This window comes from Molothrus ater, chromosome 29 (genome assembly GCF_012460135.2).
Source record: "Molothrus ater isolate BHLD 08-10-18 breed brown headed cowbird chromosome 29, BPBGC_Mater_1.1, whole genome shotgun sequence".
In the NCBI taxonomy this organism is placed as follows: Eukaryota; Metazoa; Chordata; class Aves; order Passeriformes; family Icteridae; genus Molothrus; species Molothrus ater.
Genome location: NC_050506.2, coordinates 1,836,929 through 1,861,011, shown reverse-complemented (window position 1 = coordinate 1,861,011; position 24,083 = coordinate 1,836,929). Strand labels below are relative to the sequence as shown.

Below are 24,083 nucleotides of genomic sequence, written 5' to 3'. Positions count from 1 at the left end.
GGGCTGAAAGCAGAGAGGAAGGCTTGTTGTTCTGACCACCCTTCTGAAATGGTGTTAGAAAGCTCAGGGTACTGCTTGTGTTGCAGCTCTCCCCTTCAGCAGAGCCTGATGGAGAGTGATACAGTTGGTTTCTTTAAAAAAGAAATAGGACTTTTTTTTCCTTCACCACATTTATATTTGCACATGTTGTTGGCTTAATTTTATTTTTTCCTTCTTTTTTTTTTTTTTGGTGGTTTGAGAGCTTCAAGACCAGCAGCTTTTTGAAGGGCTGAAAGCAGAGAGGAAGGCTTCTTGTTCTGACCACCCTTCTGAAATGGTGTTAGAAAGCTCAGGGTACTGCTTGTGTTGCAGCTCTCCCCTTCAGCAGAGCCTGATGGAGAGTGATACAGTTGATTTCTTTAAAAAAGCCTCCCATGCTGTGCCAGCTGGGAGCTTTCTGGGGTGCTCCTGGTGAATACATCACAGATCTTTGATTCTCCACGTGCCCCTCGAGCCATGCTGAGTCAGTGTCTGGTATTTGAGGAGTAGATGTGCTGGGAAAGCCCTGTCAATGGCTGTTCTTCATCTGCAGGGTTTCCTTCTGCTTTTAGTGCTGCTTTTCTTCTTATTTCCCCCAAACAAACAAGACTTGAGAGCCCTATGCTATGTTCCTGCATGCTCAAACTCTTGGGGCAGCTCTCCTGTCTTCCTGCTCTCTGGGCCAGCTGCAGGTACATCCAGCTCCCACTTCACCTCTTGGGTCAGCCTTGGGCTAGAATGACCTTCCTGATCCATGAAAATTTGGAAAGCAGCCTTCCCACTACTGCTGTGAGGGCACCAAAAAATCTAAGGATTGTGGGAATTTGGATTTCTAAACTGCAGATGGGTTTTGCATTGAATGTTTTGATAGTTCTGGCTGTGGAGGAAGGGGCAGTGTGCCTTAAAACTTCTGGCACTCTGGCAAGCATTGTTGTATTAATATCTGTATTTCAAAGTTGAATATATAAAACAGTAAATCCTGGGAGACTTCTTGAATTGGCTCAATCCATCAAGCAAGACAAAAAAGCAATGAAAAAAGAATAATTCACTGATACTTATTTCATGTATTAGATCCCCCAAGTCTAGACAAGTGCTTGTTTAAATCCACAAGTGAAGTTCTGTAAGGGGAGATCTGTGTCCTGCAGAAGAGCTCAGAATGTTCTCCTTCCCCACATGCTTTGTTTTATGCTGTAAAAGGGCTGATACCAGCTTGTTCCATCCACTAAGTGTCTTGAGGATTAACCCTGCTGGTGCTCTCAGTTTTTCTTGATCTGGTTTGTGTGAACTGAAAGCAAGCTGCACAAAATGGGACTGGCTTTATGCTCTTTATGCTCTGAGGTTTTTGGGGATGTGAAAGCTCCTGTTCTCTTCCCAAACCAAATTTTAGTTGTTAAATGGAATCTGAAACTGACACATAATATTCAAAGTACAGCAATTGAACTGTGATGGAAGCAAGGATTGGAACAAGTTGAAAATGCAGCCAGGCAAAATTCTTTCTTTTCTGGTAAATTTTTGCTCACCTAAATTTTGCTGTGCTGGATTGCAGCTGAGGTTTCCTGCTTTTCTCCCTGGTACTTCAAGCTGCACACTTTGAGCATATCTCTGAAACTGGTCACAGAAAAGGCAGGAATTGCTTAGTCCCATAAATTCTCTTTTCTGAATCCCATTTGCCTGAGCACAGGAGGTTCTGGAGCACTGAGGTTTCAAAACTTTTTTGTGGGGTGGAAGATGAACTATGGGAATGGCTCAGTTATCCTTAAGTTTTATAGAAACTTGAGGTTTGCCTGGATGGTGAAATCCTGTGCCAGAGCTGGAAGGCCACGAGGGAGGAGCTGCTGGGGTAACACTGCTTGCACAAACCTGCAGCTACTGCACTACAAGGGGGAGCCAGGAAAATGGCACAAGGAGGCTGGGGACAGTGCTGGGCCTTCCTTGCAGAGCTCAGCTTCCCTAATGGGTGTTGGCAGGATGTGTGTTGCCCTGTCTGCCAGCCTGGCAGTCTCTTTTTCCATCCCAGCCTGCAGCAGCAAGGCAGAGGGGGATCCTATCTTGAGCATAAAGCCTGGGGTTGAGGTTGACTGCTTTAACTTGTCTGATTGGCAAATAGAAATCCTCCTGGCTGCCTGCAAAGCTCCCCAGTGCTCCCCCAGCTGTTGGACACAGAGCTTTGATGCATGCATAACTTCTGTACCTGTTGTTGTCCTTATAGGTGCATGGAGGGCAGCGACAGAAGAATGGGGCACGGAGGACTGGAATGAAGATGTAGGTATTCCCTGAAGCCATCTCCTCTGTGCAGCTGCCAGCAGGCTGCTGTCTTGTCTGTACACACAGAGCTGCCAGCCCATCCTCCCCAAACTTTGGACAGAAGCCCAGGCAGGCTCCAGCCCCAGGAGCTCTGATCAATAAGTGATTGTTGGATCTTCTGCAGGATGTGTGTTCTAGAGCTTGTCATAATGGCCAGAGGAGATCTCCTGGGGCATTGAGGCTGGTCCTCTCCTTTCCTGTAACTGCAAGATGGAATTCTTCCAAAAACTGGCCTGACTCCACACAGGGCTCTTGCTCCACTGCTGTGGTGTGTGGCAGTTGGGGGAAGTTTTGCTTTTGATCACAGCAGCAGCAGTTTCATGGCTTCGTGCACATCATGTGCCTCAGCTGCTCCTTGTGATTTGAATGGAAAAGAAGCTCTTGACTTTACCTTCTGACATGATCTTTGGTGTGTCCCACCCCCTTGTGTTCTCGACCTCATCTCCTCCAGGAGAGAGTGGGCATTGTTAGCACCTTCTCTTAATGCCTGTCTATAAATTTCTTCTGAAATGGGCTTCAGTCCCTCTCTGAATCAAGGAACACCAGTGCTGTGTTCTGTTCTTGCAGATGGAGCAGGGTTGGGCATTTTAATGTGATTGTTTTGTGTGCTCATTTTGGCTCAGCTGACAGAATGGGCAAGCATGGCAGGCATTGATTTGCCAGGCACCACCTGGGGAAGCACTGCTGCTGTGTTTGGAGATATGAGCAGCTTTTCTTTGTTCAGTCAGGTCTCTGCTAGAAGGGAGCTTCTAAGAGCCTGTCTTACCCTCAGTGTGTCTGAGATGCTCCCAGGAGTTCTGGATTTACTTCTTAAACTCTGCAGTTACGTTTGTAGCAGCTCCTCAGTCTGGAATAGAAGCTGTTCATGTTCAGACATGTTTCAGGCCAGGTCATCACTAACCTCCAGCAGATTTTGAGCAATGTTATTTTCCCTTCCATAGCTGATCTGTTGGTCAGATCATCCAAGTGAACCCAGATTATTGAAAGCTTAGCTATGGATCCAAAGTTTCTCTTTGTCTTTGCTACAGTGCTTGCCCCTACTGTGCTGGGGCTCTTGCAGGTCTGTGCTGCATGCCATTGACTCAGAGCAACAGCCCAGAGTCCTAGGGCAGCCCTAGGGGATTTATGGACTATGGGAAATTTGTAGAAGCATTTGAGAGGTTTTTTTTTCCTCCACTGGCAGATGATTTGTACACTTGCCTGAGAGAAACAAATGAAATAGAAGCTGATTCTGATGGGAGCCAAATGCTAGAGAAGTTTCAGTCTAAGCACTTGAATTTTGAGTTTTTCTGTGGCTGTTTGTCTCAAACATTCATGTGCTTTGTGTCATAGGGACTTTTATGAGGTGCTGTTCTCACTTTTGGATTCTTTTCTCCTTTTTTATCTTTCAGCTGTCAGAGACAAAGATCTTCACAGCCTCCAATGTGTCTTCAGTGCCTCTCCCTGCTGAGAATGTGACAATCACAGCTGGACAAAGGTGAGAGCCCATGGTGATGCTGTTTACCTGGGAAAAGTGGCACATGAGTCCCAGAGCAATTTGCCAAATTCAGCTATACCTTCCTAGCTAGCTAAAATGCAGCAGCTCTGAATGAGGTGGGGTGGATTTCAATGGAAGAGTTGACTTTGGAGTTATTGGGTCCTAATCCTGGATTAGAATTTTCCTAGGCTCTATTGCTGATTCTTCAAGTTTGGGGAAATTTTGCTGTGTTAAATTATTATACATTTAAAATTATTTAAAATCAAAGGCCATGCAGGGTCTTGCTTGGTCAATCTGTCTTTTTGAGGCTGCTACTGGCAGTTGTGAGTTGGTGTTCTTCAGATTCCTCCCATTTGTAAAGTAAAAGCTGTGAGGCTCGAGGGGGAATTTGTTCTCATGGAAGTGGGAGCTTTGGTAACCTCAGTGGGTCTTTGTCTACCCAGAATTGATCTCGCAGTCCTGCTAGGAAAGACACCCTCTTCTATGGAGAATGAGTCAACAAACCTGGAGTCATCCCAGACTCCTTCCCTGGCACAGCCACTGGTGTTCAGCAATTCTAAACAGAGTGCTCTATCCCAGCCTGCCTCTGGAAACTCCTTCTCTCACCACAGCATGGTAAGGAAGTGCTGGTCTCTGCCCAGTGGGTGTTTCCCTGAGGTTGTTTTTGTCCCCTGTTGTTGTGTCTGTTTGGGTAATATAGGAAATACAATCCTAATGCTCTCTGCTTGGGGCTGGTAAAGTGAAATAATTTGCTAGTCTGCTTTAAAAGCAGTGGCCTGAAGTTCATTGCTCAATTTGAAATAATTGTGATAATTCCTCCCCTGCTGCCCTTGTCAGATTTGCAACACATGCTTCATTCCTGCTTAAAGGAAAGGAAAAGCTCTTTTAGTCCAGGGCTTGCAATTCCAACAGTTTGAGAAACAGAACTGGTTGGGGACTGGTGTGGGATGGAATGCTGGCACCCACTGACAGGAGAAGGAAGGAGACATTGAGTCAGAGTCAGGGATCTGCAGAGACTTGGGCAGATGCTGCTTTGTGTAACTTCAGCAAAAAGAAACAAAAATTGTTTGCTTAATGGTGAGATAGTTGAGGAAAGATTTTCAAAACCACATTAACTATAAATTATAAATTAACTATAAAGCCAAGATCTCCTGATGTTTTTCTTTTAGTGCAACTGAATGCATGAGAATAATTCAGTATATTTTTTAAAGATCCTGTCTATTAACTTCCTTTGTAACCCCCTGTGACACCATACCATGGCATGGGTTGGGCAAGGGATGAACATACCTGTGTTCACACATGGTGGAGGCTGGGAAAGAACCTTCCTGCCAGCAGTGTGTGTGCATTTGGAGCTCAAGAGTGTTGAGTGAGGCACCCAGTGAGAAGCAGCAGGGTACAGAGCATTTGGGATGATATTCAGAGCTGTGTCTGTCCTCTGAGCCAAGTTCCAAGCCATGGCAGACACTGACTTTTTCTCCTTGTTGAAATTGCAGGTGAGCATGTTGGGGAAAGGCTTTGGAGATGTCGGGGAGGCCAAAGGCAGCAGTACCACAGGGTCCCAGTTCCTGGAGCAGTTCAAGACAGCCCAGGCACTGGCTCAGCTGGCAGCTCAGCACACCCAGCCTGCTGGGAGCACCACTGCTGCTTCCTGGGACATGGCATCCACCACACAGACCTCGTCTCTGGTGCAGTACGGTAAGGAGGAGCAGCAGCTCCCAGAGGGGAGGGAATGTGTTCCCCCAGAACTGCAGGGAGCAGCAGTGGGAGGGATTCAGCAGAGGATCTGCTCACAAGTTGGAAAGCAGCCTTCCCACTACTGCTATGAGGGCACCAAAAAAAATCTGAGGACTGTGGGAATTTAGGTTTCTAAACTGCAGATGGGTTTTGCATTGAATGTAAACTCTCATGAAGTTTAGCTGGGAAAATTAGAGAGAGCTGTGGGTGAGACTGAAATGTAATAGTGTGTGTGTGAGTCTCTCCCTGTTCCTTTTATACTTGGAACAGTTGAATTTGTCGTTCCAGACAGGTTCAGGGCCAGGGATCTGATGTTCCTGAGCCTCTCCAAGTGTGCAGAATTTTTTTCTGGTGTAAAGCTGTGCCAGAAAAAGTTCTGGAAGAGCACCTGTGGGGAATAGCTCCCAAATATGAGACTTGTCAGTCTCTTCTCCCTGCTGAATTCCTGTTATCTTTTAAGGGGATTTGCTGTTAAATGCCAAGAAGTAACTCTCTTGCTGGGCTGGCATGAGGGAATAATCAGGGATTGAGAGGCTCTTTTCACATGAGAAGCTGAGTTTTGCTGTGGCTGAGTGCTAGTTTCATTTCCTTCAGCTTGTGCTTTTTATAGGGAAATGGCTCTGGTTCAAATCTAAGCTGAAGAAAAATTGAGCCCTGTCCTAGTGACAGTCAGTGTTGGCAGCTTCTGATCTTCTCAGACAAGAAGCCTCAGAGGAGAGTCACAGAGAATAGGAGTTGATTTTGAATAAACCGTGGAAAGGCTTAGTCAGAGGAGGAAGGTGATGCAAAAACCTGAGGGTAGGCAGCCCCAAGCAGTGATGTTGCTTGGAGATACCTCATCCCTGCAGGAGAAGGGTGAGGCCGTGGAATGCAGGACTGTTAACAGAGATGGGAAGGAAGTGGCCTGCAGGACTCTGATATGCAGTGTCTCCACACGAGGGACTCTGGAGCCCAGCTTTGCTTGGAGAATGGAGGACTTTAGCCGTGCAAGTTGGCTTTGTCCTGTAGGGGTGGTGGAAGCAATTGAAGGAAAAAGTGCTTAAAAAGGCTTGGCATTGATGGCAGTGAGAGTGTGAGGCTGGGAGCAGAGATGCTTAAGTTTTCTGCTCTCTAACAAGCTTCAGGATGAAAGAGAGGAAAAGGATTTCTTTTTCTTGCTAAGTGTCAGAATTTGATTTATTTTTAAGGAAACAAACCCTGCTAACTCACCTCTGTCTTGTGCCATAGATCTCAAGAATCCAACAGACTCTTCCGTGCATAGTCCCTTCACCAAGCGTCAGGGCTTCACATCAACTTCAACCATGATAGAAGTGTTCATGCAGGAGAAGCAGCCTGTGGTGACTGCCTCCACAACCACACCGGCCCCTCCATCCTCACCACTGCCCAGCAAAACCAATCCAGTTCCCCAGATGTCTCCAGGCTCCTCGGACAACCAGTCCTCAAGTCCCCAGCCAGCACAGCAGAAGCTCAAGCAGCAAAAGAAAAAAGCATCGTTAACATCAAAGGTGCAGTGGTGGGGAAGGAGACAATTGAGTTGTGTTAGAGCTGCAGAAACAGCCATTTGGGCTGCTCAGGGAAGGTCTGGGCTTGGCCTTCCTCTTGTTAGAATCACAGAATGATGAGGTTGGAAGAGATCTCTAAGATCATTGAGTTCAACCTATGCCCTAACACCTCAACTAGACTCTAACACCAAGTTCCATGTCCAGTCTTTTTATAAACACATCCAGAGATGGTGATTCTACCACCTCCCTGGGAAGAGCATTCCAGTACTTTATTATTCATTCCAGCACTTTATTAGTTAGCAGTGAGTGCTTGTGGGGGTGATGGAGTTGTGTGCCTGCCTGGGTTGAACACTGTAATTCAGGGGCTGCAAGCCTATAACTGCTACTGTGTGCAGGGAAACAAGGGCAATAAAATCATTCTCTGGCCTAATCCCTGGGAATGATTGACCCATTCTGTTGTTCCTCCCTTGCAGATTCCTGCACTTGCTGTGGAAATGCCTGGCTCCTCAGATATCTCAGGGCTAAACCTGCAGTTTGGGGCATTACAGTTTGGTTCAGAGCCTGTTCTTGCTGAGTATGAATCGACGCCCACAACCAGCGCCGCCGTTAGCCAGTCTCAGAGCAGCCTCTACACCAGCTCGGCCAGGTGAGCACCAGGAGCCTTTAATCCAAGCAGGAAGCTTTGGAAGTTGGTCCTGTGCACTTGACTTGTCATGCATACTAGTAGACCCTTTCTGACTATGCTTTGGTCATAAAGGGGGGACAACGTATGCAACAGCAAAGCACAAGTTGCCAGCAGACTCATCGGGCAGCTCTGTGGCTCTTTGGCCTGTGGCACTTGCACAGAAAATAGTTTTTCTGCTTCCCTTAAACTGTGTTGTTGAAAACACAGATGGGGAATCCCCAGCACAACTGCTCCACGTCTCTAGTGAACACATTCTGAGTGCTTTGTCCTTCTTTTTGCCTGGCAAACTGGGACACAGTGGGATAGGAGTATCTTCAGTGATGGTGTGTTTGTCTTCTGTTGGGCTGACCCTCAGTAACTGGCCAGTCCCTTGAGTACTGGGACCTGAGTGGTGGCAGCTCATGAAGTGTTGCCTAAGGCACAGCAGTGTGTGAGGCAAGGCTGCAGTTGGATGTCCATGGCTGGGCTAGCCCTGCTCTCTGGGCATGTTTCTTGGCTTGGCTGCTTCATCTGGTGCCTTTATACTGATGCTTGGGGCTTTTTATCTTGAATATTTGAAGTGAAGAGCTCAGTCTGGGCCAGCAGCTTACAGCAGGGCTGTTTCAGAGCAAAATGGAGGAACACTTTTTTTTTTTTTTTTTCCCTTTTGTAGTGAATCTTCATCCACAATTTCGTCCAATCAAAGCCAGGAGTCTGGTTACCAGAGTGGCACAATACAGACAGCAACATTTACCTCCCAGAACAGTGCTCAGGGACCACTGTATGAACAGAGATCCACCCAGACGAGGCGATACCCAAATTCTATCTCCTCTTCGCCCCAGAAAGATCTGACCCAGGCTAAGGTAAGACAGCAGCTTTGCTCACCTGTTGTGCTGAGTGAGCCTCACTTGTGAAGTGTCTTGGGGAAAGCTGAATGGCTTATCAAAGGGTTCTGTCACCTTTCAGCCTCATTGTGTGGCTTGTGGGCTCTAATGAGAGCTCTCTTGTGGCTGCTGTGTTTTGTGCCTGAGCAGTCAAGGTGATTGCAGGGCATGTGTTGTGTCATGTACCCTGCTAGAGGGGCATGCAGACAAAGAATTTTGTTTTGTGTTATGGATTTCGTTCTTGCAGGCTGCACACCAGCTCAGTAATGTCAGGTTTGGCTAATGAGCTTGGATTGAGAGTGTTGAGAAACTTCTTGCACTGATTTCTCTCACATCCACTTGGGGACCATGCTGGCATGGGGCTGGACCTTGGGACTGACCCAAACACAGTCTGCTGACACATGCTGGTAGCAGGACCTTTTCATAACTGTGCAAGGGAGTGTGAGAGAGAGGTGACACTAGCTCTGCCTCTGGAAATGTGTAGTAATAATGCCCAATACTCCTTTTTTCTCTTCTTCCTCAGAATGGTTTCAGTTCTGTACAACCCACGCCATTACAAACCACACAGGCTGTTGAAGGTAAGAGTCTTGCCAGTACAGTGGGTGTCCTGTATCTCTTGTGTTCTCTGCTTTGAATGAGGAGTTTTTTCTGTGCTAATAGCAAGTCCTTTCCTTGCTGGACTAATTGCTGCCATTCAGATTAATTGTTTGCCTCAAAACATTCAACTTTGTGCTGATCCTTGAAGGGTCACCTATGACAATAACTTACTCTGCTTTGTGTGTGAAAGGCACTTCATTTGTAGGTCTTGAAGCTCTTTGCAGAGCCAGTGGTAGTGTTAGGGTAAAGTGAGACATAGAACACAATCATAAGTGTATAACTGTTCCAAATCAACCTCACAGCTCCTCTAGCTGAGCACTTGCTGATCCTTGCCCTTGTGTTACCCTCTGGAAGCTGCCAGTAGCTGCCCTTAACCCAAAGCTTTTGTTCTCAGGTGCTACGGGCCCTGCAGTGAAATCCGACTCCCCCTCTGCTCCCAGCATTGCCCCTCTCAACGATGGGGTGTCTGCATCGTCCCTGCTGACAACAGCCAGCCAACACTCAACAGCTCTGAGCAGCCTGAGCCACAGCGAGGAGCTCCCCAGTACAAGCACTGCCCAGCTCAGCAGGTGAGGGAGTCAGGGGTGGATTTCTGAAGAAGCAGAGCTAGAAGCAGGAATCTATAGCAGACATCAGGGTCTGTCTAGTGAGGAAGACTAAGATGACTCATCCCATTCAAGCAGATGGGAAATGGCATGGTGTTACTGATGTTGGCTCTCACCTTGGTCTGACAATGTTTTATTTCTCTTCCTGTCAGTGCATTACCCACCCAGCAGAACAGTCTGTCTTCATCCACATCCTCTGGGCGAACATCAACTTCAACCCTTCTGGTGAGTCTGGGTATGATCTCCCACTGTGTGCCCCGTTTCTGCTCAGCTTGGCAGGGTCTGCTGGGGTGCCTGACCTTGGGGCTGTGGTTGTGGCAGGAGCTGCCAGGCTGCTGGATGTCCTGCTGGAGTCTGGATGTTGTGTGGAGAGAGACAACAGAGGGTTGTGTCAGAACACTGTACACCTGTGGCTCAAGGCTGTTGACACCCTGCCTGTTTCTGACTGAGCAGTGCTTTCTTTTGAGCCTGTAGTAGCCCTTGAAGGTGCTGCAGAGTCACAGCCACATGTCAGAGCAAACTGGTAGCTGATGCAGTGGAACCAAATATCTCTACTGCTGGAGCTCTTGCAGTGCAGTTCCTGGGTATTGGCTTTTGCAGCAGAATAAATCACCCTGCTGCAAATGTGATGTCAAGCCCTGCTCTGCTCCTCAGACAGATGAGTTGGGATGGAACCACGAGAGAGATTTGTAAGCATTAGGGAATGGCTGCTGTCAGGACTTTGGACTTAAGCCAGGCTCACTGCAGAAAGATCCAGATGCAGACAGAGGTGCATGATATTCAGCACAGTGAATGTCCTGTGCTACCTGTGCACTTGTTTCCATCCTCCTGATCCCCTGACTCTCCTCCCTTCCTTCCTTAGCACACGAGTGTGGAGAGTGAAGCAAGCCTCCATTCTTCTGCTAGTACTTTCTCCACCTCCTCCAGCACGGTGTCAGCTGCCCCACCAGTTGTCAGCGTTTCCTCCAGCCTCAGCAATGTCAGCAGCCTGGGCCTCAGCCTCAGCAGCAACTCCACAGTGACGGCCTCGACTCGCAGCTCTGTTGCAACCACATCAGGTACTGTCCTGGCTACCAGAGAACAGTGTGAGGGCTAAGAGAGTGAGCTTCTGCTGTTTGCTTCACTGTGGAACTTTTCCTTTCTCCTCCTTTTTCAGGAAAAGCCCCTCCCAATCTCCCTCCTGGAGTCCCACCGTTGTTGCCTAATCCATACATCATGGCTCCAGGGTTGCTACATGCCTACCCGGTGAGTGGAACTTGGCAGTGGTGTCCCAGCTCCCTCTGCAGCAGGGAGGGATGGATGTAGCATAGTGGGGAAACTAAAAACTGTGACATAGCCCAGTAGGATTGCCTTGGACAGGCAGAGTTTGGACCTGCTGGTTTTTTCCATAATTCCCATGTGCCCGTGGGGGTAAATGTGTGTTGTGATCACCCCATAGTCTGTTCTTTGAAGCCTCTCCAGCCTTTTAAGAGCCCTTGGGCAGAGCACAGTGTGTGGAAGCACAGAGCTGTGTTAGAAATATGGTGTGACAAAGGGCACTCAGGGCAAGGGTAGCAGCAGCCACAAAGTCTAGGGGTATGTGTCACACCCTCTCCTAAAGGTGAGGACAGACTTCAGTTTTAGGATGATTTCCAGAGGAAAACTGTTAAGTAGCTTTTATGGTCTAGAGCACTTTGAGCAACTCACAGGAACTTCTGGCAGCATCAGCCTGTGTCAAGGCTCTGGCTGCCTGCACCTGGTGGCTGCTGACTGCCTACTTCTGGCTTTCTCTCATGTTTATCTAAATGTTTAATCTAAAATCCTTATGTTGTCCATGTCCCCAATGTCATCCCTGGCTCTTTTTCTAGCCACAGGTGTATGGATATGATGACTTGCAAATGCTCCAGACGAGATTCCCATTGGTGAGTACTGCAGAATGACAAGGACATGCCACTTCCCCTGGTGCTGCTTTTGGGTAGAGACAAAGTCAGCTGAAGAGCTGGCAGAATGGAGTTGCTGATTGGATGCACCTCTGTAACGGCAGTGAGGAGTTAATCAGTTGCTCCTTGGCACGTGGGGAGCTGCCTGCACGAGTTACTCATGCAGCAATATTCCTTGTGGAGCCAAGGAGCACGAGTTCCAACAGCAGGGCTATTATAGAGATTCACCTCTGATCCATGACAGAGCCAGTGACTAAATACCTGATGAGAATGGGCTTTATTTAGCAACAGGACATGTCCATTTTATTGTGAAGAGGGGGGGAAAGTCCAGCCAGTTAAAGAGCTGCATACCAGTAGACCTTATCTGGTTCTTCTAATAGCCAGATGAGGGGGATGGTACATGCTACAAAAACCTGGGGCTGCTGTAGGTTGTGATCAGCCTGATGTGGCTGGTTGGACTGCAATACTCAGACATATCTTGCAGCTAGAGTACAGAAATTCCTCTCTCCCAAATATACTGCTTTGCACTTTGGACAGAGCTGATAAACGCCTTCTTTTGTTTTTATTCATCAGGATTACTACAGCATCCCATTCCCTACACCCACCACACCACTGACTGGAAGAGATGGCAGCCTGAGCAGCAATCCATACTCTGGTAGGGAAAAACACTGCTCTGATTCCCATCCCACCAGAGTTTGTGCTGCTTCTACCAGGGTCCCGTGTCTTTGTTTGTTCACTGGAGCTACCTCTGCACCTGCACTGTGCCTCCTGCAGTGCTTTTGCTTTGGAGCATGCTTCTCACAGCTAAATTCTTGCTTTCCCTTTGAGCATCTGGTTGTGTCAAAGTCTAATACTGGGAAGAGGTGGGCAAAGTAGGACTTAATGTGGGGCAGTTGGAAAGGGACTGAGGAAGGGCTGGAAAATTCTTCAAGGCCTATAACTGGGGAACTGCTTTCCAGGTGGTTGTGAGGCAGGTGATAAGCAGTGCTTCTCAAGCACTAAGAGTAAAAATAGAAAGAAACACAAAATATGGAGAAAATAATTTTTTTTTTTTTTGTATGGGACAGTTTCATGGAGAAAGCAGGTGAGAAATTTGGGACTTGTCAAATTCAAGCCAAGCACCCAGTGGGTGCATGACCTCACACTGACTTTGGTAACCTTGGTTAACACACTGCCAGTCTGCAGTGAGTGGTGACTGAGCTTTCACATGCTTTAGGAATTGTTGCACTTGGAGGTTCACTCTTTTTCCAGCACCACTTCTCAGCTTTGGCAGGAGCTGGTTTGTGTGGAAGTGCTTTTGCCCAGCTGAGGCTGAAAGCTCAGAGCTCTATGAGCTTTGAACTGTGTGAGCTTTGAATAGGAGAGTGTGTTTGCATGGATGAGCCAGGCGAGTGCTCATCAAGATCAGAACAGGGAGCTTCCCCCAGCCCTGCAGCCAAGCCCTGCACAGCCAGGCAAGGATCTGGGTTGTGTTCAGTCCTGCTGGTGGTGCATGGAGAGGGACAGCTCTGGAATCAGGCTCTGCTAGCAGGTTTATCCAGTGCCAGATTATGGGCTTTGCTACTGTGTCTTCCCTTTGCCTCTGTAGTCCTGTTAGGGCCAAGGGGCAATTAATAGCTTCACCTTATCAGTGTGCAAAAGTCTGAGGACCACAGTCCTTGGCACTGGCAGGAGGTGGGGGGGAGGGCGGTGTGACTGAAGTCACTGTTTATCAAAAGGCTGGCTCACCTTTGGGCTGAGTTGAAATGGATCAGGATCTAAGATTATTCTTCACTCTCACCTCCTCTATTTCAGGTGATTTAACAAAATTTGGCCGTGGTGATGCCTCTTCCCCTGCTCCTGCAACAACTTTGGCTCAGCCTCAGCAGAGCCAGACCCAGACCCACCACACCACGCAGCAAACGTTCCTGAACCCGGCGCTGCCTCCTGGCTACAGTTACACCAGTCTGCCATACTACACAGGGGTACCAGGGCTCCCCAGCACCTTCCAGTACGGGCCCGCCGTGTTCCCTGTGAGTGCCCCAGAGGCAAGGTGTGGGATTTGGGCAGAAGGGGGTGGCACAGCAAAGCCTCTCCTCACTCTGTTCCTCTCTGTTCTGTAGGTTGCTCCTACCTCTTCCAAGCAGCATGGTGTGAATGTCAGCGTCAATGCATCAGCAACCCCTTTCCAGCAGCCCAGTGGCTATGGCTCTCATGGGTACAGCACTGGTAAGAGACCCACAAGAGCACTTTTCACAGCAGCAGGGCTTGCTCCCAGTCTTACTGGCTGTGATAGGGACTGCTGTCTTATAGCAGTAATACAGAAAAATTCCAGGGATGCTGCTTCCAAGGAGATTGATTATCCTTAGAAAGGCCCAGGATTGTTCTGCATCCAGGTCTGGGGCAGGTTTTGGGGTTATAGATCACTTCATGCCCTCCTCTGTGGGGTTATAGATCACTTCATGCCCTCCTCTGTGGGGTTACAGATCCTCTTGGGGGTTACAGATCGCTTCATGTTGCTTACTGGCTGTGGTAGGGACTGCTGTCTTACAGCAGTAATACAGAAAAATTCCAGGCGTGCTGCTCCCAAGGAGATTGATTGGTTATCCTTAGAAAGGCCCAGGATTGTTCTGTATCCAGGTTTGGGGGTTATAGATCACTTCATGCCCTCCTCTGTGGGGTTACAGATCACTTCATGCTTGCTTACTGGCTGTGGTAGGGACTGCTGTCTTACAGCAGTAATAGAGAAAAATTCCAGGCATGCTGCTCCCAAGGAGATTGATTGATCATCCTTAGAAAGGACTGTTCTGCATCCAGGTCTGGGGCAGGTTTGGGGATTACAGATAAGTACATGTCCTCCTCTGTGCCCCACAATCAGCTGTCTGGGCCCTTGCACTACTATCAGAAGCTTAAGCTGCTCAATGGTTTGGTTTGTTGGTTTTTTATCTGCCTGTATGTGATTAACAGAACAGCAATTGTTGTGGATTTGAACTTGTTTCCCACCAGTGTTTGGCAGACACTTTCTAAGGAAGTGTCCTTGATTCAAAGATGCAGGAAGGTCATGAACCCACTGCCTGTCTTGGTACTAGGTTGGTGTCTGGCTGACTTACACAGGGCTGCATTTGGCTCCCTCTGCCAGTCTTTAAATTCCTTTTGTCCCTTTTTTCACTGCATTAGAGCCCTTCAAGATAGTATTTTCTCTTTGAGAAGGTATTTCAGCTTTGTACAGGGTCACCTGTTGCTGAGTCCTTCAAACTGCTTTCATTTCAGCACTTTTTCCAGGCAGGCATTAAATGATGGCTGAGGTGTCCTCATGGCCACCCTCTTTTATGGACAGCCAACACCCCACAGGGTTTGTGTTGTCAGTCACTGCACCAGCCATCCCAGCCTACAGCTGATTTGCCTTTACATGCAATTGCCTGTTTTACATCAGAGGAGCTTTTGGGTTGTTTTTTGCTGCTGTGGGTTTGTTTTCCTGTCTGTCCATTGTGTTCTCCAGCTCTCCTCAGACCTGCTGTTTTCCATGTGTTTCTCTGGGTGGCAGCCAGCCCTTCAGCTGGTTTCTGGAGGCATTTTGAAACAGAGTGTGTCCAGAGCAAAATAACTTATATGGGTGCTTTGCAGGTGGTCATGCCCAGGCCTGTGATGGTGTTCACAGGGGTCTTAGGATGAGGGAAGAGATGAGGATCTGACTCCATGTTTCAGAAGGCTTGATTTATTATTTTATGATATATATTATATTAAAACTATACTAAAAGAATAGAAGAGAGGATTTCATCAGAAGGCTGGCTAAGAACAGAAGAAGAATGATAACAAAAGCTTGTGGCTTGGACTCTGTCCAAGCCAGCTCACTGTGATTAGTTATTAATTAGAAACAACTGCATGAGACTAATCACAGATCTACTTGTTGCATTCCACAGCAGCAGATAACCATTGTTTACATTTTGTTCCTGAGGCCTCTCATCTTCTCAAGAGGAAAAATCCTAAAGAAAAGATTTTTCATAAAAGATGTCTGTGACACAGGCCAATCTGGCTGCAGATCTCTGACCACTGGAGCTCTCCAGCAGGTGCTGCTGGTGTTAGCAGCAAGAGGCTCATGCTGACCCACTGGCTGCTGCCTAACACCCACCTCTCCCTTCCTTCTCCCCAGGTGTATCCGTGACATCCAGTAATACAGGCGTGCCAGACATCTCGGGCTCTGTCTACTCCAAAACTCAGGTCAGTGTCTGTGTGCTTCCTGCCTTGCTGGGGAGGAGAAGCCAAGGTCTGAGACAGCCTCTCTGGGCAATGAGGTCTCATCCCCTTGGATCAGACAGCCAGGGAGAAGGGAAATGCTTGACATTTCCCAGCTTACAGCAATTCCAAGGCCAGAAAGAGCCATGGGAAGAGACTCTTAGCTGTTCTGTGTACCACAGGCTGACTGTGGGCCTGTGACGTGTAGAGATGGGAGGGGCACACTGCCAGCTTGGCTCCCTGCCCTTATTCTGCCTTTGGCATCTCCTTCCTCCTCAGCAATCCTTCGAGAAGCAGGGATTTCACACTGGAACCCCAGCAGCCTCCTTCAACCTGCCTTCAGCTCTGGGCAGTGGTGGCCCCATCAACCCCGCCACGGCGGCGGCGTACCCCCCGACCCCCTTCATGCACATCCTGACCCCGCATCAGCAGCCTCACTCGCAGATCCTCCACCACCACCTGCAGCAGGATGGGCAGGTAAGCAGTGCCCCTGACACCTCAGCCCCTTGCTGGGCTATCTCCTAGGGCTCGTGCTCCCCCTTGACTTCCCTGGTCCTTCTGTCCCTCTGTCCCTCCCTCCCTCATGCTCTGCGGCGGACACATGCAGCGACAGGCACATGCTCACACCTGCACATACACACAGGGCCGGTAGGAGGATGATGAGGTGAGGAGGAAGGCCTGGGGTGTGCTCTGCCAGGGTGGGTACTCAGCACAACCCCCCTGCTGCCGGGCTGCACCAGCTATGGCCAGGTTGTGCCCCCTCATGCAGACACATCTGGGGCACCCTGACCTCTCCCATCCTCTGAGGGGCAGCTCTGCAGGCCAGCACCAAAGGGGTTCCTCACCATAGCCACCACCCTGCAGGAGCTTTCAGGTCTAACCGTGGATTTCTATTGTCATAGTTTGTCCCTTTATTTTACATATCCTGGTACTGCAACAGCTTCCATATTTGCAGATGATACTGTGCTGCCAACGCCAGCAGGAAGATCAGGTAATGAACTCTCTGAAAATGCATTGCACTTGCCATGGGCTCTGCCCCTGCCCCTAAGGCTCCCCAGGATCACACAGCCCCTTCCTTCTCCCCCATGGCCCCAGGAGGCGAGGAGAGAGGCCCTCAGGCAGTATGTGCACACACACACACACACACACAGAGAGCTGCAAGCAGACACAACCCACACCAACCCTTCCCCGTCTCCTCTCTCCCTGCTGCCCACAGCCCTGTGTGTGCTGGCCTGGAGCAAGGTGTGCAGCCAAGGGAGGGTGCTGGGGCACAGCTGTGAGGTGCTGGAGGCTGCCCCAGTGCCTGGGAGCTGAGCTGGGCCCAGGTGGATCAGCAGCTGCGCAGAGCACCTGGCCAGGGGCCCAGGCATGCCGGTGTTACCCTGTGGGGCAGGCTGGGGGTGCCTCCCCTGCGCTCACCACCCTCTCCTCTGCCCTTTCCTGCAGAGCGGCTCCGGGCAGCGCAGCCAAGGCAGCTCCATCCCTCAGAAATCCCAGGCCAACAAGTCTGCCTACAACAGCTACAGCTGGGGCGCCAACTGAGGCCGGGCCCTCGGCACCACTCGCTTCCAGAAGAGAATCCCAGTGCCCCCGATGATGAGGAAGGACCCCAGGGAGGAGAGAGCCCTGCGGCGGGGAGCGCCCGGGCCCCCAGCCCAGCAGGGCCCTGCAGGGCAGGCCGCAGGCACCTCTGCGTTGTCTGTCTTCAGCCACTTTCCTGTTGTATGTAATATAGAATTTGTATTTTTTCTTTTTTTTTTTTCCTTTTTTTTTTTTTCTCTCTCTCTCTCTCTCTCTCCGCATTCAGATCTGAACCGTTTGCCGTAGGGGCCTTTTTTGGTTTTTACTCCTTTCTATCCCCTCTCCCATCCAGCTGCCCCAGAATCTCTCAGATCCAAAGGAGTGGAAGCTGCAAGTCGCCTACAGCAAACCCCCTTATTATTAGGATTAAGACCAGTAATTGATATGAGCAGCATTGTAAGATTAATTAGTTGAAGTGTTTTTTTTGTACCGTGTTCTAAATTTAATGGATAAATGTGTCTTGTATATAAAAACAAAAACCCCATGCTGTCCTCTAGTTCTCTCATTTCTCCCCCACCCCGCCGAGGGGTCCCCCCTGGTATTTTATGTTTTCCATCTGCGTCCCTCCATCCTCACGGGCCCAGAGTGCAGGTCCTGCCCTGCTTGCACGCTGTAAGTATCTTCTGCTTTTGGGTTGGGGATTTTTTTATTTTCTTTTTTTTTTTTTCCTTTTTTTTTCCTGTTTTGTTTTGTGGGGTTTTGATTGATTTGGTTTGGTTTTTTGGGGGTATTATTTTTGGTTTTTTCTATGCAGTCCAGATCTTGTATTTTTCAGTTCCACCTGATCCCTTCAGCTGCAGCCCCGAGCGGGGATTTACTGAAGAGAATAAAGATCACAAAGTGATGTGTGTATTTTTTCCAGCTTCTCAGCCTCGTTCCCTATTTTTGGTGCAGGGGGTTGGGTGGCCCTGGGCGGTGGGGGCAACACTTCCCCCACCCCTCCCCAGCTTCTTGCTGGTGTTTTTGTCCCCTCCTTTTGTGGATTTTTCCTTTTCCCAGCTGCAACGCTGGGCACCAGGATGCCAGCACAGGGATAATGCCCAACCTTCACCCTTCATTTCTGCTTCCTCTTCCTACTGAGCTCTGCCTTGTGTCCCCACTGCTCTGGTGCTGCTGCTCCTCCTTTTGGGGGTTCAGGCGTGCTATCCCCAGCCCCTCGTCCCCGCCGGGCAGTCCGGGAGGATGCTCACAGGCACCGGGGAGGGCAGTGAGACACTGGAAAAGCAGTGCCCAGTCCTGCAGTGCCCGCTGAGCTTCCCCTCGCTGCCGGTAAGGGGCCGGGGCTCAGCTGGAGCCCTCCTGGGCTGCGGGGGAGCGGCGGGGCCGGCCTGGGCTCCGGAGCGCGGCTGGGGGAGCGCAGGTGCCTCTACCGAAGCCCAGGACCCTGCCAGCCCCCACCACCCCCACGGGGGCCCGGCGCACTCCCCGGGGTAGCTCGGGCGAACAGCGGGGCCTGCGGGGCTGGGCCGGTCCCACCGGGGCGGCTCCGGCCCCTGCGGCTCTCGGGGGCCCGGGGGGCGGTCACACCAGGGCGGTTCGGGCCCGTCCGGCTCTCAGGGGTCTGGGCCGGTCACACCGGGCCGGCTCCGGCCCGTGCGGCTCTCGGGGGCCCGGGTCGGTCACGCCGGGGCAGCTCTCGCGGGTCTGGGCCGGTCACACCGGGGCGGCTCCGGCCCGTGCGACTCTCGGGGGCTCGGGTCGGTCACACCGGGCCGGCTCTCGGGGGCCCGGCTCGGTCACACCGGGGCGGTTCCGGCCCGTGCGGCTCTCGAGGGCCCGGGTGGGACACGGGACGGCCGCGCTGCCGCAGCGCCTCGCGACAGCCGGCGGCGCTTTACGGCCGCGGCGCTTGGCGGCAGCGCGACCCGGTCGGGACGGGGTAGCGGGACCCGGAGGGACCCGGAGCGGGATGAGCTTCTACGACGTGTTCCGCGGCTTCTTCGGCTTCCCGGGACGGTGCAGGTGACCGGGACCCCGCCCGTCCCCCGGGTGCCCCCGGCCTCGCCCGCACCTGTCCCTCTCTCAACCGCCCGTTGCCCCACCGGCCCCGGCCCTCCCCCGCTTGCTCCGGGCTGTCCGGTCTCTCACTGCCGCCGTCCCGCAGACCCCGGGACCCGCTGTTCGGCGGCGCGGCGTGGGACGAGGAGGAGGATGAGGAGGAGGATGGCGGCCCGTCCATGTCGCAGCCCCCCCAGGACTTCGGTTTCGGGTTCAGCCCTGGCTCCTCCCGCGGCGCCTTCGAGGAGCTATTCCGGGACATGGGCGAGCTCCTTGGCGTCCTGGGGGGGTTCTGGGCCGAGCCCCAGCAGCCTTTCGGTGGGTACGGGAAGGGCTGAGCGAGACTCCGGGGGCCGCTCGGAGCCCCTCGGCCTCACCGACGCCCTTGTGCTGCCCAGAGCCCGCCCTGCCTGGCCCCGGGGAAGGGAGCGCAAGGCGACCGCTGCGGGACTCGATGCTGAAGCAGCCGGAGAATCCCCCTGCCAGCGCCGCCCCGGGGAGCTCCGGCGATCTGGCCCGGCCATGGAGACCCTTCTTAGGGGTGGGTTAGGGATCTGGGCTCTGTCTCCCGCAGGGGCAGCCAGCTCTGTTGCCGGTGCGGTGCTGCCCCAGTGTCGTGCTTTGCTTCCCATCACTGCCGTCAGTGGTGCGTGGCTTTGTCTTGCAGCTGGAAGATGCTCCCCGGGCTCCTCCCGGCCTCAAGGAAGACCAAGGTGGGTGCTGGGAGCAGGGGCTGAGGGGCCCTCCCTGCTCCAGCCGCCTGTGCTGCCACAGCCTCTGAGGCGAGTCCCCGCACTGCAGCCACCACCTTCCCTCTCCCTTCAGATCTGGACTCCCAGGTCTCCTCCGCTGGGCTGGGCACCATCCTGAGACCCAACGAGCCCAGGTCCCACTCTTACTTCCAGAGCGTCTCTGTCACCACAGTGACTCTCCCTGACGGGGTGAGTGTCCCTGCAGGTGCAGCAGGGCTGTGGGAGGCCTGGGGACACCGTCCCCGTGGTTTGGGGGTCTCTCAGGGCTCGGTGCTGTGCGCAGGGGGTGGAGGAGCGCCGCACCGTGCAGGACAGCCAGGGCCGCCGGGAGACCACGGTGACACGGCGGAGAGGGGACCAGGCCTTCATCAGCACCACCAGGGAGCACGGGCAGAGCAAGGACTACCGCGAGGAGGTGCTCAACATGGATGACCGTGAGTGGAGCTCTGGGGAGGGGGCAAAAAGTGGATGGGGGCCCCCACTGAGGGAGTGCTCTCTGCCCTCCCAGGGGAGCTGGCACAGTTTGCTGGCACGTGGCCACAGCAAGAAGAGCTTCCTGCTGCCAACCTGGGCCCCTCATCTGCGCTGGGCAGCTTCCTCCGACGCTGGTTCTCGAGCTGGTAGCTGTGTCCAGTCCTGACTGAGCAGCCCACGTGTGTGACAGGTGCAGGATGGTGGGACCCTGGGCTTGCCAGGCCTGTCAGAGCAGGCAGTGGGCAGCAGCCTCTTCTCACCACCTGTTTTCGTTGTAGATGGGTCAGATCTTGCTGGGAAGTGGTGCCTGGGCTGGAGGCTGTCCACCTTCTGCAGCGCTGCAGAGCCACAGGGAGTCCTGTGGGGGTCAAGTGTATGTGTGTACAGAGCAATAAAGTCTATTTATGCTAAATGGTGACCTTCCATGCTCCTTCAGACTGGAATCTCATGTGTTTTTGAGGCAGATTCCCCCTGTCCACCAGGATGACGCTGGGGGGCTGCCTCAGGGGTGCAGGTGATTGCCAGGCTCCTGTGCCTGCACTGCTCCTTTCTTACCTCCCTCTGCCATTTCCCTGCCCCATGCTGTGCTAATGCCTCCCCTGGGCCACTCTTGAGGGCCTGGCCCAGCCTGGAGGCCTTTCTAGGATCTCTTTATTAGTGTTGACTGTAGCTTTCCAGGATATCTTTATTAGTGTTGACTGCAGCTGTGGCTTGGGCAGGGATAAAGGAGGTTCCTGGCCAGGCAATACCTGTGCCTGCTCACCTGAGCGAGGTCTTGGCTCCCCACGGCCACTTGGGGCTCAGGGTGTTCCTACCTGGCCTTGCCCTGCTGGGGTGCAGCATTGTCACACGGTGTCCCCGGCCACACACAGGACTCTGGTCGCTGCCAGGCGTCTCCCGTGCTGCAGCCATGATTGGTTTAAAGTCTGCACATAATCACCCACCTGGCTGTGGGGCTCATAAAACCTGCTGCGAATTAGACATCTACACCACTCTCACCACTGCCAGCGCTGCCACTGCTGCCTCTGCCCAGCTGGCACCATGGGCACCACTTCTTTCTTGACAAGAGCCCAGAGGCTGCTCCGCATCCGGAACCAGCTGGTGAGGGAGTGCCTGGCTGAGGTGTTGGCCACCTTCGTGATGATGGTAAGCAGGACAAGCAGGTGGCTTGGGGCTGGGGGGTGTCATGTGTGTGTGACAGGGCTGATGGTGTCGTGCTGGCAGGTGCCAGGGGTCCCTGGGGCTCTGCTGCTTGCCCCTTGGGGTTGGAAGGGTTTTGGGGCTGCACCACACACACTCAAATGTGTAAATCAGCACTGCCTGTCCTCCCCCTTGGACCCTGTTCCCACAGCATGGTCCAACTCTGTGCCACCAGCTGCGGTGCAATCAGGGTGTGGTGCTGGGCAGTGTGTGCCCTGATACCTCCTGCCTCAGAGCAGGCAAAGGTTGGGGCTCTGGTGCTGTTATTAGCCTTTGGGCTACATCCCATGATGGCAAATGGTGTCCCTGGATCTATGTTGTGGCACCTCTTTCCCAACTCCTCCCCACAGAAAGCAGTTTATTTAATTGCTTATAATTTGGTTATTTTGCCATCAAAACCACAAGTGAGGGCAGTAACCACCTCCCTGCCAGTCCCTGTCTGGTGTCCAAGTATTGAGGAGCAAAACCAGGGGGACAGCACCAGCACAGCCCTCGCCTTGCTGCCCTGCAATATCAGTGCTGGGAGGGTCTCAGCACAAGGCCACCAGGGCTGAGATGGGGCTCCCTCTTCTCCAGACAATTACCCTGGCCAGCGCTGCACAGAAGATTGCCTTCTTTGAGACAAAGGGGAACCTCATCACCAGCTACCTGGGAGGTGCCCTGGGTGTCATGGCAGGCATCTACACAGCAGGGGGAATCTCTGGTGAGACCGAGGAAGGCGTCCCAGCTCTTGCTATCCCCTGGCTCTGAGTCCCCCAGGACCCTCCACTCCCAGCCCTTCTCCCTATTCCATTGCAGGGGCCCACATGAACCCGGCGTTCTCCTTAGCCATGTGCCTGATAGAGCAGTTCCCCTGGTGGAAGTTTCCCATCTTTGTGGTTGTGCAGATCTTGGGATCTTTCATATCTGCTGGAGCTGTTTACATCCTCTACTATGGTATGGGGGAGCAGCATCGGACAGGGGAACTCCAGAGTGATGCTGGGGTGGCCAGGCTTTTGTACATGCTCTGCTTCTGCCCCCAGATGCCATCTGGCACCATAGCAATGGGACCCTTACTGTCACTGGCCCCCAAGAAACTGCCTCCATCTTTGCCACTTACCCTGCTGACTTTGTGTCTATTGGCAATGGCTTCTTGGACCAGGTGGGTGCCACTGTCAGCTCCCCGAGCCCCCTCAGTCCCCGTGGTGCTGAGCTGCTGTGCTGTCCTCGCAGGTGATCGGCACAGGGGTCCTGATTATTGTTGTCATGGGCATCATGGACCCTCGCAACAAGCCTGTCCCCAAGGGCCTGGAACCAGTGGTTGTGGCTCTCTTGGTGCTCTCCATCGAGTGCTCCATGGGGGCCAACTGTGGCTGCCCCCTGAACCCTGCCCGGGACATCGGGCCCCGGCTCTTCACCTATCTGGCAGGTTGGGGCCCAGAGGTCTTCAGGTGGGTAGAGGGAAGGGGGGCAAGGTGGGGATGGCAGGGATGATGCTGAGCCTACCCTGTCCCATCCTCAGCAGGGGCAATGGTTGGTGGTGGGTGCCACTTGTAGCACCGCTGCTGGGGGCCGCCGTGGGCACGTACCTGTACCAGCTCTTCGTGGCTTTCCACTACCCGGAGGAGAAGAGCGAAGTCCTGGCAGAGCAGGGCTCCATCGTTCTGGTCAACACCGCCATCAGCAGCGCAGACATTGGGAGGTCACCCAAGGAAAGGGACTCTGGGGAGACAGAGCCTGCCGAGTATCCCTCACCACAGAGCCCCAGCAGCACAGTCTCCCCCACAGTCGCTATCACACCATTAAAAGAGTCCTGAGAGCTCGGGGTGTCTTGTCTATGGACACGGGGGTGCAGGGATGTGGTGGAAGGCCAGCCAGGCCCTGCAGGGGGACCCCAGCCTGGGGGACATGAGCTGCTGGTGTGGGGTTGGAGAGCACGGGGTGCCTTGTCTGTGGACATGGGGATGCAGGGATGGGGTGGAAGGCCAGCCAGGCCTGGCTGCAGGGGGACACAAGTGTGGGGCTGCCCCATGGGATCCGGGGATGTCCCGGGACCCCGGCCCTGCCCCCGGTACCCCGTGGGGCTGTCTCTGCCCTCCTCGCGGACTCACACGGCTCCCCGGGAGCCGCCCCGCTGGCCAGGCCGCCGCCGGGGCCGCACTCTCGGCCGGCCCCGCGGCCGC

At 52.6% G+C, this 24,083-nt stretch overlaps 3 protein-coding genes across 8 annotated transcripts in view; all 3 read left to right on the top strand.

Annotated features, from left to right (window-relative positions):
• The window catches only part of UBAP2L (ubiquitin associated protein 2 like), a 31,304-nt gene extending 12,963 nt beyond the window's left edge, over positions 1-18,341 (top strand). For 5 of the 6 annotated variants that reach the window (XM_036397767.2, XM_054517607.1, XM_054517605.1 and 2 more), the window contains 19 exons: positions 2,228-2,280; positions 3,714-3,799; positions 4,243-4,414; positions 5,293-5,494; positions 6,761-7,038; positions 7,509-7,681; positions 8,373-8,562; positions 9,107-9,161; positions 9,575-9,749; positions 9,938-10,010; positions 10,648-10,843; positions 10,942-11,030; positions 11,633-11,686; positions 12,278-12,359; positions 13,499-13,716; positions 13,807-13,912; positions 15,834-15,901; positions 16,196-16,393; positions 17,363-18,341. In XM_036397767.2, the coding sequence (XP_036253660.1) occupies positions 2,228-2,280; positions 3,714-3,799; positions 4,243-4,414; positions 5,293-5,494; positions 6,761-7,038; positions 7,509-7,681; positions 8,373-8,562; positions 9,107-9,161; positions 9,575-9,749; positions 9,938-10,010; positions 10,648-10,843; positions 10,942-11,030; positions 11,633-11,686; positions 12,278-12,359; positions 13,499-13,716; positions 13,807-13,912; positions 15,834-15,901; positions 16,196-16,393; positions 17,363-17,458 (2,564 nt within the window). In that variant the 3' untranslated portion in view covers positions 17,459-18,341. The remainder of the gene's footprint in view (positions 1-2,227; positions 2,281-3,713; positions 3,800-4,242; positions 4,415-5,292; positions 5,495-6,760; positions 7,039-7,508; positions 7,682-8,372; positions 8,563-9,106; positions 9,162-9,574; positions 9,750-9,937; positions 10,011-10,647; positions 10,844-10,941; positions 11,031-11,632; positions 11,687-12,277; positions 12,360-13,498; positions 13,717-13,806; positions 13,913-15,833; positions 15,902-16,195; positions 16,394-17,362) is intronic. The other variant, XM_054517604.1, reaches the window with a different exon arrangement.
• Positions 18,342-19,328: 987 nt separating this feature from the next.
• Positions 19,329-21,133, top strand: HAX1 (HCLS1 associated protein X-1). Its single transcript, XM_036397912.2, has 8 exons — positions 19,329-19,459; positions 19,602-19,813; positions 19,894-20,036; positions 20,163-20,208; positions 20,321-20,436; positions 20,531-20,681; positions 20,756-20,911; positions 21,000-21,133. The coding sequence occupies exons 1-7, from the start codon at positions 19,407-19,409 to the stop codon at positions 20,869-20,871; spliced, it is 837 nt and encodes a 278-aa protein (XP_036253805.1). The 5' UTR covers positions 19,329-19,406; the 3' UTR covers positions 20,872-20,911; positions 21,000-21,133.
• Positions 21,134-22,470: 1,337 nt separating this feature from the next.
• Positions 22,471-23,717, top strand: AQP10 (aquaporin 10). Its single transcript, XM_036397719.1, has 5 exons — positions 22,471-22,624; positions 22,720-22,857; positions 22,944-23,062; positions 23,134-23,351; positions 23,423-23,717. Exons 1-5 carry the CDS (start codon positions 22,477-22,479, stop codon positions 23,715-23,717), a joined length of 918 nt encoding a protein of 305 aa, XP_036253612.1. The 5' UTR covers positions 22,471-22,476.
• The last annotated feature ends 366 nt before the right edge of the window (positions 23,718-24,083 follow it).

Excerpts from the sequence above, each read along its gene's own strand:
- HAX1 (XM_036397912.2), top strand. The coding sequence starts at position 19,407 with ATGAGCTTCTACGACGTGTTCCGCGGCTTCTTCGGCTTCCCGGGACGG. Across the intron at positions 19,460-19,601 it reads GGCTTCCCGGGACGGTGCAG|ACCCCGGGACCCGCTGTTCG; the intron begins GTGACCGGGACC and ends GCCGTCCCGCAG. Across the intron at positions 20,209-20,320 it reads CGGCCTCAAGGAAGACCAAG|ATCTGGACTCCCAGGTCTCC; the intron begins GTGGGTGCTGGG and ends CTCTCCCTTCAG.
- AQP10 (XM_036397719.1), top strand. The coding sequence starts at position 22,477 with ATGGGGCTCCCTCTTCTCCAGACAATTACCCTGGCCAGCGCTGCACAG. Across the intron at positions 22,625-22,719 it reads CACAGCAGGGGGAATCTCTG|GGGCCCACATGAACCCGGCG; the intron begins GTGAGACCGAGG and ends ATTCCATTGCAG. Across the intron at positions 23,063-23,133 it reads GCAATGGCTTCTTGGACCAG|GTGATCGGCACAGGGGTCCT; the intron begins GTGGGTGCCACT and ends CTGTCCTCGCAG.